At 39.0% G+C, this 13,091-nt stretch overlaps 2 protein-coding genes across 4 annotated transcripts; both read right to left on the reverse strand.

The window, feature by feature from the left end:
* Nucleotides 1-158: 158 nt before the first annotated feature.
* Nucleotides 159-5,615, reverse strand: LOC119990479 (coiled-coil domain-containing protein SCD2-like). Of its 3 annotated transcripts, none has more exons than XM_038836413.1 (18): nucleotides 5,071-5,613; nucleotides 4,710-4,882; nucleotides 4,464-4,539; nucleotides 4,303-4,344; nucleotides 4,141-4,203; nucleotides 3,775-3,824; nucleotides 3,667-3,694; nucleotides 3,462-3,533; nucleotides 3,221-3,331; nucleotides 3,087-3,147; nucleotides 2,644-2,760; nucleotides 2,401-2,525; nucleotides 2,150-2,216; nucleotides 1,948-1,989; nucleotides 1,519-1,559; nucleotides 1,315-1,441; nucleotides 534-642; nucleotides 159-433 (listed from the first exon to the last, which is right to left on the reverse strand). In XM_038836413.1, exons 1-18 carry the CDS (start codon nucleotides 5,446-5,448, stop codon nucleotides 397-399), a joined length of 1,719 nt encoding a protein of 572 aa, XP_038692341.1. In that variant the 5' UTR covers nucleotides 5,449-5,613; the 3' UTR covers nucleotides 159-396. The 3 variants fall into 3 exon arrangements, 2 of the variants coding, with proteins under 2 accessions (XP_038692341.1, XP_038692342.1); XM_038836414.1 differs by having other exon boundaries at nucleotides 2,401-2,522; nucleotides 5,071-5,612; XR_005466050.1 differs by lacking the exons at nucleotides 159-433; nucleotides 1,519-1,559 and having other exon boundaries at nucleotides 5,071-5,615.
* Nucleotides 5,616-6,148: 533 nt separating this feature from the next.
* On the reverse strand, nucleotides 6,149-12,794 carry LOC119990478 (RNA polymerase II C-terminal domain phosphatase-like 3). The gene is made up of 12 exons (XM_038836412.1): nucleotides 11,824-12,794; nucleotides 11,569-11,701; nucleotides 11,371-11,426; nucleotides 11,221-11,281; nucleotides 9,705-11,090; nucleotides 8,536-9,132; nucleotides 8,259-8,405; nucleotides 7,895-8,163; nucleotides 7,688-7,799; nucleotides 7,330-7,587; nucleotides 7,009-7,055; nucleotides 6,149-6,888 (listed from the first exon to the last, which is right to left on the reverse strand). The coding sequence occupies exons 1-12, from the start codon at nucleotides 12,420-12,422 to the stop codon at nucleotides 6,822-6,824; spliced, it is 3,732 nt and encodes a 1,243-aa protein (XP_038692340.1). The 5' UTR covers nucleotides 12,423-12,794; the 3' UTR covers nucleotides 6,149-6,821.
* Nucleotides 12,795-13,091: the final 297 nt, after the last annotated feature.

The following is a 13,091-nucleotide window of genomic DNA, read 5'->3' on the forward strand; positions in this document are numbered from 1 at the left end:
CGGGATTACCTGTATCTCTCTCAGAAAGCCATTGTTAGCGCACACAAGTGGGATGCCATTGTTAGGTACCATATCCAGGTCTTACCGCCATGCTTTAGAAGTGTGGAGATAGTGACACGGGCAAAGGCTTTGTGTGCCCAGGCATCGACTTTACAGCATTGAAGCAACGCAAATCAAAATATTCAGGAAATACTCGACCAAAGTTTGACAGGGCAAGCCAACACAGACGGTAATAATTACAGTATACAGAGTGGGCAAACAACTCAAAACAATTGTCTAGAGAGCCAGACAAAAATGATTCATAACCTTGCATCAAACAAGAAGAAGAATGTACACATGCCTTGCTAATATATATATAAACGCCGACTTTATAGTGTAGACCTTCAAACAGGTCAGTTAAATTTTCCTGGCAGAGTTCAAAGATTCAAGAGTCCTGAGAAAGATGTTTAGAGAGAAATGAAAGGTCGAACGAATAAAACAGCTATAAACATCTATAATACCAACTGCCAAGCAAAGCAGGTCACTTGAATTACCCGGCTGAATTCCTAGATACCAAAGGGTCCTGATCGATTTCTTTGCGTGATGCTTCCCATAATCGATGCTCAATTCCCAACTTTCTGAGCTCCATCAGCCCTTGCTCAACTAAGCAGGAAAAAACCAAAATGAGCAGTTAAAAATGAGAACCATAAAAGACTAGTCAATATTGCATTAGCACGAAGCTGGAAGCATCTGTCATATGACAGTACAACAGAATTTTCATCTTTTTAAAACTATCGTAATGTGTTTGCTAGCCAGTGTGAAATGATGGTGCAATCAAGCGTGGATGATCAAATTACTCACTTCTAGGTGTTTGTGGATAACAATTATTAACAAATAATTATATACTTATAACCCTAATGATGATTTATATATTCTATAAAAATTAATGTCATAACTACATAAATATTGCCGTAATTATTACCATCATATTACAATTATAGGTACCCCTATCATTCCTTGATTATTATTATTATTATTATTTTAATGATAATATAATTTATATAATATAATTTCAATAAAGGATAAACTTATAATTGACCACCCCATGGAATGGGAATGGGAAAGATGTCAATCCCTAATTCTAGCATGTCCATCAAAGGTAATGCCCTTTCACTTGGAATGGAAGTCCCAGGGCCAACCAAACATGCAGTTAAGTTGAGCAAGCTTAGCACATACCATCACCCAATGAAGTTTAATCACTACCATTTTAAGCTTTCATGAAAGCTACTGTCATATCTCCATGTAAATTGATGATGATGAGAGAGTTATTATTACCATCAACAGCATCATGAGAACTTGGTGAGTGCGCACTGCGGCTGATCCAAAATTTAAGTCGTTCATTAGCTATACCCTCCTCTATACCATGGGCCTTGGCCCTTCTCCAGAAATATGTAAGCCATGCCTATGCAAGTTATATACATGAACAGTATCAGATACAAAGTGATAAAACTGTCAAATCCAAGAGAATAAACAGCAAACCTCCTTGAAAAGTAAATCTTCAGACTCCTCTGGACTCAGTTCTGAGGAACAAAAAACTAACATTAAAAGATTTTGCATTTTGATTACACTTATATCATCTGACAAAATCTCTTATGCTATTTATAAATAAAAACATGACCATGCAACCCCAACTTTTACCCTCCCCCAAGAAAGAGAGAACAAAAGGAAAGGATTAGAAAGAATTGTTGCACTGGTAGACAGCTTAAGCATGTCTTAGCATTTTTTTACATAACTTTCTCCTCAAATATGGGATTGATCATAGATGGAAAATCAAGAAGTTTGCTGTTGGTGAAGAATATTAAGGATATGTCCATCAACTTTGTTTGGGAGTCCGTACAATATCTTTATTTTAGAAAAAGGTCGCAAATTACCGAAACAGAGTGCAGTCCCAAACCCGATATAACTTACCAAATTCCTCCATAAACTTTGGATCACCTGGTGATTTGATATCTGTATGTGAATTCGAATAATGACAGAAAAGTAAGCATTAGCACTTAGGATGGATACACGTTAACGATGGCACTTAGAACTGATGAAAATAGATAGAAAACAGAAAATGGAATTTAAAGCACAGGCAAGTGACATATACCACCAAGTTTACAAAGCATACCTGAGGACTGTCGAACAGAGTTTGCCCGTCGCTGTTGGGCCAATGCAAGAACAATAGCATCTTCAACCTTCAAAATTTCAACAAAACAATATTATGTAGGTTCCTTGAGTTTCCAAGAAAGATTCAGAAGCATATAAAAAGAATGGCTAACAAAGAAGATAACCCAAAAACAAACAATTACTTCACACACATGCCTAAATTTCAAGTTTGTACACCGTAAAAAGAAACCAAAAAGATCTAGCACAGCAGACCTTCAAAGAAGCCAGCTCCTTCAAACCCATTTCAACCGTAAGCATACTCTCAATATTGCCTTCGCCAGTTAGATCACTCAAGTCCAGAGCAAGCGTGCTCCTCTTCTCATTGTCTTCATCATCTGCTAAGGTGAAATGTCTAATACAGATGAGAATACATGCCGATCTAATAATTATATAAACATGTCGCCCAATGAGATTGCAATGACTCAAATATTAATAATCACAGAGGTAATCACTAACCTTTTTCCCAACATTCTTCCTTGGCCTTTTGTCCAGCAGAAATGACAATCTCAAATGGAAGTGGAGCCAAAGATGACCAGTACTCGTACTTTAATACAGCAACATCCGCACAGATACCTGCAAATCTTAATAGATTATGCATTAATGGCAGTTATTAATAATGGATAAAATGCATATTATGTGCTTTTGAAAGTAAAAACTAAAGGGTATCATGCACAAAAAAAATTTGATCTCAAGAACTAGAACACCAACATAAATGTTCAGTGGTTTGACATCAGAGTTGTATGCTCTAAACTTTCATATTAGAATTTAAACATGGGAAAGTTGAAAAGCAGGTTAGTTCATCCCTAAATTCCCTACCACTTGCCCCTAACTAATAAAGAAAACTAAAGCCAAGAGGGAGAGGGAGAGATAAAGTTTAGACATATCTTGCAGTAAATTACCATATTTTGCAGCTAAACCCCAGTTGCGCGCAAGCCAACACCTTTTAAGAACTACTTCTTCCTGAAAACAAATCAAGTCAATGATTAATATTTAAGACTATCAGCAGGGTGCTTAAAAGCACAACAGTACGCACCATCTCTTTCTGAGTCAATATCATTCTTTGTGTCATTGAGCGAAGTGATTTAACTTCAGATTCTGAGCCATGAAGCTGGCGCACAATCACTGCAGCTTCATCTTTTGCAATCTGATTTGAGCAAGAAATTAAAGTAAGTATAAACACGAGTCAGTAGCAGCGGAAAAACTCACAAGCAAAATTACTAGGCTAACAAACATGAAAATAGATCAGTACGACCACCACATATTTACATACGCACCTCCACTTCAGACTTAAGAGATGCAACTTCTTTATCTACTGTGCTACTTTGCTTTGCATCCTTAAGGGCAGCCTGCAGGAGAAGAAAAACAAAGAAAATCAGAGAAGCTTAAGTTCTCTGTTTCATTGAAGGAAAGAAGAGAATACAGAACGTTATATCCAATAATCAAACAATTCCTATTTGATGGCCTAATGAAGTCATTTACCTCCCTTTGACGCAATGCAGCTTCCTTTCTGCAATAAGAAAACAGATGTCAACATAAACTTCAAGCAGAAGGAGGGGGGGATAAACAGGTACCAGGATCACAACTTACCTACTCAATAGTTTAGCTTCCAAAGACACACCTTCTCCTAGAGCAGCAACCTAACAAGGGAGAGGCAGCACGGATTATAAGGGGACATTCACATGGAATGGGACATATCTAGGAAATAAATACTTTTTAGCAAGAAAAATGCTGTATGTTCAGTATTTCAATTTTCAGCAGCAACTTCAGAGTAGCTGAAATCCGCAAGGAAGAATATCATTACAAGCGTAGTCAGAGAAAACCATGAATAGGTGATGCGGGATACAGGAATGAGTACAGTTGGAGTTTGCATCCCAAATAAAACTTTCTAACTGACAATAATATCAACATTTAGTCACCATGGATGCCATCTTACATTATTAAACTAGCAATTACCTGTTTTTCAAGCTCCCTAACTCTGGCTTCAGCTTCTCTAGATTTTTCATCTTCAACCCTGAGCTGTACAGTGCACAGATTATTTTAAAAGGATCAATAGAAAGGACATATAAGGCCACTGACGGGGTTTTCTTAAAACTTCAAAGGTAGAAAATGGTAAACCTTTTCAAGAAGATTCCCATTCTCTTCTTGTAATGCATCGAGCTGCAGGATAAGTTGTCTGTTGTCGTCAGTTTCATAAGGAATTCAGGAAAAGACATATTCAAAGTCACCTAGTAAGAAAATGCTCATTTAAATATCATGCAATAACAATTATAACATACTTCATCAAGAAGTGCAGAGGCATCGCGTTGATGTCCGTTATCCTTTGAGTTCAATCTTCCAACATCCGAAAAGAATCTGTAGTTCATGCCACATCTCTGATTTCTTAAATTGTAAACCAAATAAATATTTCTAAGGAGAGCAAAATCGAAGCCAAGCTAAAAATTTAACCCCGTCAATAACATGAACAAACTCAATATCCAAGGCCACTTTAATCCTTCCATAAAAACAAACAATAACTTGAGTACCTTCTATCTTTTTGTCGACTGGTAGGAGGATCTATAGGTGGCATGGAAACAGGAGTCCTCACGGATGATCTACTGGGAGGCACCGGTGGAACCGCTGTACGAAGAGAGGCTGTTGCCCTTCCAGCCGAAGTGGAACGAACTGACGGTGCTACCTCCGCAGAAATCCTTTCTAACTGATAAAAAACAAGAAGTACATCCACATTAAATCAATTAATTTTGAAATCTCCTTAATTCATCGGAGAACAGAGTTCATCGCACAATGCCGAACCAACAACATTGTTTTCGCATCAAAATCAAAGAAGATCCAATTGCATTCAGAGGAATTACAGAGTTAAAGTAAAACAAAATAATCGTAACTCACCGCTGGTGAAGGAGATCTATTGATCCTCGCAGAGGAAATCGCAGGCTTACTAGTAGCACTACTAACAGAGTTCAAGCTGTTCCTCGTTAGAGACATAGGAGGAGGCGCACTGTACCTGAACCCAAGATCGCCACCGTCTTCGTCGTCGTCGTCGTCAGTAGTCTGAGAGGCCATAACCTGAGCAAGACGCTGCGCTGCGGCCTTGGCAGCGAAGTTCTGATTGCGCTTGACGGAGGAGAGGCCAGTGATGGAGGAGGATCGCGAATGGTGGTGAGTTGCCGGAGACAATGCCGGAGAGGAAGTGGTAGTAGCGGTTGAGCCGGGCTCGCTGCTCCATCTTGAAAGATAAACCGGACTACCCTGTCGGTTCCGGTCCATAGGGAAACTTGAGAGAGTAATGAAGAAGAAGTGGTGAGTGAGACCCTAGATCTTCGCGTAACAGGAGCGAAAAACACGGTCCAGAAACACAGCGTTCTGAGATACTGACCGACATACAACTTTCTTAAAACAAACAAAGAGGGTAAGAAACACTCTATTGTCGCTTGAAAAACAAAACACAAACAGAAACACAATCCCTACCGGGTTGGATGGGGTCGGAGACAGGATGTACAGTTGTTTTTGAAACAACAAGACATTGCAAATTCTTTTTCAATTTGAACAAATGTAGAATGGCCCATATCAAAGAAAGCAAGCCCATCACCAAGTCCAAGCCCTACAGTTGCACTTGAAAAGGAAAATTAAAGCCCAATATCCTCTATCAATAATTAAAAATAAAGTTATTGTTATCCATTAAATAAAGACACGATCCGTTGGAGATTGTTTTATGTTACCTCCTGTGTTACAGGCAAGTTCTGAAAATATGAGATGTGAATTGTCGAGATCAAAAAGTGTGTGAACTATAGTAAGATAGATAAAGGTCAAATTAAATATTTTTATTGATATCAATTAATTTTTGATTCATTTATTTTTCATAAAAAATTAAATAAAATAATAAAATTTACTAAGGATTAATTTTAAAAAATTGTTTTAACACCAAAAATGCAATCAACCGAACTGAGTGCACCATTCCACCAGACACTTTTTTTTTTTTTTTTGTCCAAACCCAATAGGTTCAAACATTAGACAAATGAATCATTGTTCTTTCTTGAATGTCAGCTTCGTAACGTAAAAAATGGACAAAAAGATGCACATTCTTCTCTAGATTCCTCGAATTCGGTGGTTCTCTTCTCTCGCCCACTTTCGGTAACTGACCATATCTTAAACGCCTAGAATTAAAAAAGGGTGTACTTCCAAGTTTTCTGAGCAACTTGATATTTATAGTAATTCGCATAATTGACATCTTCACTCTCTAGTTTCTCACTCTTTAATAATTAAGATTATTTATTATTTATTATAAACATTCTTGGAAATCATTTTCTTTTTCTCACTGTCAAAATCGGGTGGGATTGGAAGGAAAAAGATTTCAATACACGTGATGCCACCATATCCCCCGCCCCCCCCCCCCCCCCCCCCCCCCAAAATATTAAGGCTGAAATGGATGCAAACTACTTGTAGCCCCGGGGTAAAGTCTTCCAAATGCGACTTAACCCATTCTTTTAGCCCATCTTCAGTGCAGGGGAACTGCTGATTGTTATGGGTGAACAAGAACTCAAAGTTGGACCAAGAGCTCTAGGAGCCTTACCCCCAACTTGTCAATTTAAATGTGAAATTTGATTTTCCGTTTATCAGGTCTTAATTTTACCGGAAAAAGGTTAAGATGGTTTAATTGCAAAGTCCTGCTCATTCATCCTCCGGTAAAGCAAAGTTGATGCTTCCACCCTGTGTTAATGAATGGAAAAAGAAGAGGGGGGAGAGGGGATGAAGGTACATCCACATCAGGATAGGTAAGCTTATTCCAATGCAAAATTGAAATTAGAAAGCATGGATGATGATTCTCACCAGTTAGGATGGACAACAAATCTACCAGTGGAAAGCGCCCAATTCACCTGTTTAAGACATAATGAAACGATCAATATTTTCTCAACATCTCATCCATCTTCAGGTGAATATACTTCAACAAGGACTTTCCCAAGGTATGTTAGCAACAAATGGAACAACTGGATTCCAAGATTTATGAATGGAAACCATCCAAAAAATTGTTTCCTTCAATCATATCCATTGTGCTCTCTATTATATTGAAAGATAAATTGAAACCACCTTGCAGATTCAGGTTACGGATATAAGGAGAAGCCAAAGAACAGAGAAAACTATTAACAATACCTTATCAGTCCCAAGGGAATGGGCAACTACATGGGTAACCTGATCATCTATCTGGTTCCTGCACACTGCACCAAACTGTTCGGCCATCTGCCACAGCGGGTGTAGGTGGGGATTAGCTTCACCAACAGGAAACACCCTACTAAACACTATTTGACAACCAGCCAAAATCTTCCGCTGCTCTGAGGCAAGGATATTCCTAACATCTGCTTCCTCCAAGGATTGATGGGTGAAAAAGTTTTGATGTATTCTCTCAATAACCTATTAGAAACAGTCAGACAAACAAGAAGAAGACAAGAATCACCTTTCATTCCTTTTGAGAGAGAGAGAGAGAGTGAGTGTGTGTGTGTGTTTTCCTCACCGCCAAAGAAGATGCCAAAGTCCCATCTTCTAGTCTCTCATCAAGGTCAACCTCAAGAAGAGAGGGACCTTGAAGCCCAAATTGGCGTCTACTACAAGGAAAATAAGTATACCTGCAACAAATAAGTTTGGGTTTAGTAAGATACTTATAAGTAAACTGATCAATTAAATCGTTAAGGGTTGTCTTGTTGTAGCAAAGAAAAGTTACCTCTCTACAACTATCAAGTTCGGTCTGTTATGCGGCCAGACTCTCACTGAATCATCTATAATAACAACAGCGGACTCCATACCCAAGACTCCTTCCAGATCCTTACTCTTGGGAAGTCTCTCATCACCATCAAAGAGATCCACATCATCGCCCTTAGAGATCACGCGCCCATTAAACAAAACTCCCTTTGGATCAAGCACTTTCGCCATCTCTGTGGCATATACCTTGTTTCCCATAGTGTAAAGATGCAGCTCAAATAGCTTACTAGCCTTAAATGAAGACAGAAATCTTTTGAGTACTACATATAATAAACACAAACACCTTTGAGCACATAACCAAGACTAATTCCTCACTATGATTTTACCTTTTCCAAAAAATTCCAGATTCCAGGCCGTAATTTAGTCCACATTCCCATATGAGGAAACCGAAATAGATGTCTTTCCGGTTTTTCGCGATCCTGTTCCTCGTTCTTCCTCAAGATCTCCTCATGTACAGGGTCTATCTCAACAAACTGAAGAGGTAATCAGAGGTAACAAAATTTATATATAAAAAAAAAAAAAAAAGAGAGAGAAAACATGCATTTCCAAATATTGGTTACTTAAATAGGTAATGACGAGCTAGTTATGACAGTAAGAAGTTACCTTTGCTGAATTGAGAAGAGTATGGTCAAGATCCAAGACAAGGCAGAGTTTACGTGCAGCAAACATTTTCTTCAGTTCGTCAATTCTCCTTGCCCTCTCTCTTTGAATAGCAGCTTTTTGCTGCTCATCATAACCTTCAAAAAGATGCTCCAGATCTCCCCATCTATTTTGTGGATGAGGACCTGCTGCACCTACCTCTGGATCCCCCACTTGATGGCTCTCAGAATTTGAAACAACAGTTTTCACATCCATCCTTCCCATTATAATTGGCATAGGTGGAGAAGGAAGATTCTGAGAAACTACAGGTGGAATTACTGATGCTTGAGGAACAGACAGACTATTAGCAATGTTTTTAATATTATTGGTAACTGGTAGAGATACATCTGAAAGCATGGAAGACTGAGAAGTCACTGACTTCGTTTGTGTATGACCTAGCTGTTGAGCATTCTGATTGTCATTCTTAGCTTGAGTAGTAGAAGTAGGAGGTCCATTCATTTTCAACTGCTCAGATCCTAAGCTCCCAAACCTTTGAAGGGCATTACCATGGAGAACACGACGAGGATCCCGGGGTTTCATGCGAATTTTTCCCAACTCTTCCTGCAAAGAAAATAAATTGTCAAACAAGCAAGGAAATTGCATAACATGCTAAGGAATAATAGAATCCGTTGAAGTTTTATAATACAGTAAACATGCTCTTAAATTGGACAATTCTAGGAGACAAAGGCAAGCAAGGCTATACGTAATTACATATAACGTGAATGAAAACTCATGATTACATCTAAAAAAACCATTGAATAAGCAAAAACAATCAAACGAAATCCAGCCAAACCTCTTGATCCAAGATCAACCAGGTTAACTTACCTAAGAATCCTTCAAATATAGAAAGAACATTCAGCCTACATAATGTTCATATGGCACATCGAGATTTTAACCTGGGATTTAATGTGAGAATATTTACCTCCAACTCCAAGAAATTAAATGAGTTGGATATTCAGCAACACTGATGATTCAGATGCAATAAAGAGGGAAAACTAGAATAGCATGTATAAAATTGAAACATGTGATAACCCATAGGCATAAGGCACAAACAAATAACAAATTAAGAGGCATCTGTTTCACATAATTATAATTTTGACATCCTCATAAATAACATAAAATTTAGTTCTCACCGAGGTAGTTATTTGAAAAGGAACTTGAAGTGTTCCAGATGGTGTTGGTAAAATCCCTGTCGGGGTCACGGGAGTGACATTTACAGAGGGAACTGCCCCCGGTTTTGAATTGAAACTCGGAGGAAGTATTGTAATTTTCACAGGATCAGCAGCCTTCTGCTGGGCCTCTACTGGTAAATTTTGTCGTTGTCCCATCTTAAGTATATCAATCAACATCGTTGGGTTAACAGCAATATCTTTCAATATATCGGGAAAAGATGCTGTGTTATTGGTTCTGGTCACTGACACCTGCTCACCGACAATCACATTAGGTTTACCACTATTTGCTAAACTATCCACTTTCTTTTGATCAGGTTTTGCATTTTCTGTCAATCGACTTCTGCCTTGAGTTTGCAGTCCAATAATGTCACAGTCCTCCAACCAACCACCACTGCTAGTAACAGTTCTCACATTCTTAACATCCCCAAAATTGTCTGGCATATTCCTTTGCCTTTTGGATGCAGGACCTTTGGAACTAGGATCCTCAGCAGTTCTTTGCTTCCGTAAGTTCATAATATCCGCAGCAGGTTCCATTTTAGGTGTATTATGAACCACTAGAGAGGAACCTTGATTAAGATCCAAAGCAACTGTTTCAGGATTCACAAAAGCAAGCCTGGGATCTCTGGTCTTTGTCGGGGGTTTTATGGGCGAATTATATACAGAAACCATGGATGCAGCATTTCTAGTGGTGATAAGTCCTTGCATGTTAGAAATATCGAGAGATGGAGAGGATGATGGCATTGGTTGGCCCATTATCCGTTTACCAACAGTGGAGGAACTAGAAACCTCCCCGCCAGTATCACCATCCCTATCTCCAGATTCTACCGATGGGGTTGGACTAGGAAGATCAGTAGTAAGAACTGAACTACGACTGAACTTTTGTTGATAGAAAGAAACAGCTTTGAGGGCGTCAGTTTCGTAGGGATGAATTATAGAGCCTTCAATGTCTTGCGCCACCTTATCTGCAGCCAAACTTGGTCTAACAATCCCATCCAATGGCCCACGTACAGGTAAAACTGGTGTTGTTTCACGAGTAGGAGACGGAAGGCTGTCCAAATCATGATCCTTGTGGAGGTCTAGTAGAGGAAGCAAAGGGCCTCTACCCCTAAAACCAGATACTACTGGTCTCAAAGCCTCCCATGACGTGCTTGACTTATCAGGGACGAAAGGTTGAACAGTTTGAGGCAACTTGTTTACAGTGATCAAACCATGACCTGCATTTCCAGCTAAGCCATCGATAGCCTCCTTATTCGACACTTCAGAGACCTTTATCTCCTTCTCCTTATTACTAGGCCCAGCCCTTGAGAAAATATGACTCAATGCGAAAGAGGTCGGCATTGACTCTATCTGTAAAAGTAGAGAGCATAATTAATTCTCCATGAACATAGACCAACCATTCCAAACTATAATGCACAGATGACAAACAAGCACAATAATAATAGCTCAAAATGAACACCAATATTTACACAAATCACACCTCTTTCATCTTATCCGGAGAGAAAAGCGGTGGGCTATGGCTCTTTACAAGAGAAAGTAACCTGTTTCAAGATCCAATTCAATAAATCACCAACACCCCATACTTGATGGAAGTTAATAATAACAAGTAATGCATTGAAAATATCAAAACCTCAAAAAAAAGCCCTTGTTCTGTCCCTTCAAAGCACTATCCATGGCACAAAAAGCCTGCAACGAACAAATTGTTCAGGTGCCAGAGTAGTTTAATTTTAATCAAACAGAAAAACTTCAAAAGCTTAGTTCGTTCATTAATCGTATATATTGAACACAGCAAACAAAATAAATGAGTCAAAAGCTCTTGCAGCCTTACGGAATCAACAACTTGAATTTTAGTGAACAACATCCGAATAAGAAGATCCTTTGTAGAAACATTATTCTCCCTAACCATTTCCTGCAAACTCTCCAAAACGCTCTGCAGTCTAGAACAAACTCCTTGAAACGACCTACAGCAAATAAGTGAACAAAAATATAATTAACTCAACTGCCAGTTTCCGGAATTGCCCTAACTGGTTCCTTTTGTTCAAATACGCGTAAATTATCAAACCCCAACAGCAATTTCACTTACTTCTCTGCATCCATCACATTAACACTCTCTAGAGCTTCCCGTATCAAGTTCACTCCCTTCTCCGACTCCCCAATTCTTAAGGCATCAGAATCCAATGCATCAATATCCATACATTCTTCACCATTAACAGTCCCGGCTTCTGTCAGTGGCTCGGAGTCCAAATCAATCTCACCCTCCTCCAATTCTCCTTCTTCCTTCTCGGAATCCGTCTCATCACCACTTACATCAATCACAACTTTATCGACTTCTTTGCTGTTAACAGAGGCAACAGACGAACAAGGTGACGATCTCTTGGAATTCTCATCCGGCTCAGCCTCCACGAAGACGTCATTCAAAGGTTTATTCTGCACGGCCTGCGCCCAAGCGAGATTGTACAGACCAGAGTTGACATAACCCCCGCGAACCCGGTACTTGTACAGATCCTGCATGCTCCAAACCCTAGACTCCCCTTTCGATGGTTTGGACTCCTTCGGGACCTCAACCTTCCGATTCTCTTGCTTAGTAAAATCTTTTGCACTGATCTCCTCTACAGATGATGAATCAGAAACCTCTCCTTCTTCCGTATGGGCCACTCTATTGTAATTCTCATCTTCGCCCATCTCACCAAAGGGTTTCTTCTAGATTATTCTACTCCTCGATCCAATTAGATCAAGATAACTGTATATCTCAGAATTCGAAACCAAACAACAAACCAGAGCACCTTCACCCGATTTCCCGAGAAATAAAAACAATTTCAAGGAAAGCCTGTATATAAATTATATTTGTTTCTTATTTTTCATAAGAGAATTTGTATAATTCACCCATAAATTATCGATCTTGTGGCAAAAACTCGAATTCACCTTAAGAAATTCAAATTTCTATTCTTGATCTCCGATCTGTTGGAAACAGAGTTCGAGATCGCGACTAGATTTGCTTTTTCTCTAGAGATCAGATCGCTTTCCAGAACTAGAATAATAACACAGCGGCGAGAGGAAAGGAAGATGAAAGTGTCTTATAATGACGAAACCAATCTAGCGCACGCAAGAATTTGAATCTAGACCGTACACGTCATCGATCCGTGCGAACTTTAACGGGTGATGATTTCCAGTTTCCACTTGAGAGGTTGTTGTGGCCTTGTAGGGGCATGGGACCGTTGTAGTGGCTGACAATTTTTTTAAAAAAAATTATATTTGATTTTTTTTGAAATACTGTTGAAAAAACCATATTTTGATTGCGTTTAAGAGTTTAACTTCAATTTTAATTCTGAACAAGAATTAAAGTCATCAGTA

This window comes from Tripterygium wilfordii, chromosome 22 (assembly GCF_013401445.1).
Source record: "Tripterygium wilfordii isolate XIE 37 chromosome 22, ASM1340144v1, whole genome shotgun sequence".
Lineage (NCBI taxonomy): Eukaryota > Viridiplantae > Streptophyta > Magnoliopsida > Celastrales > Celastraceae > Tripterygium > Tripterygium wilfordii.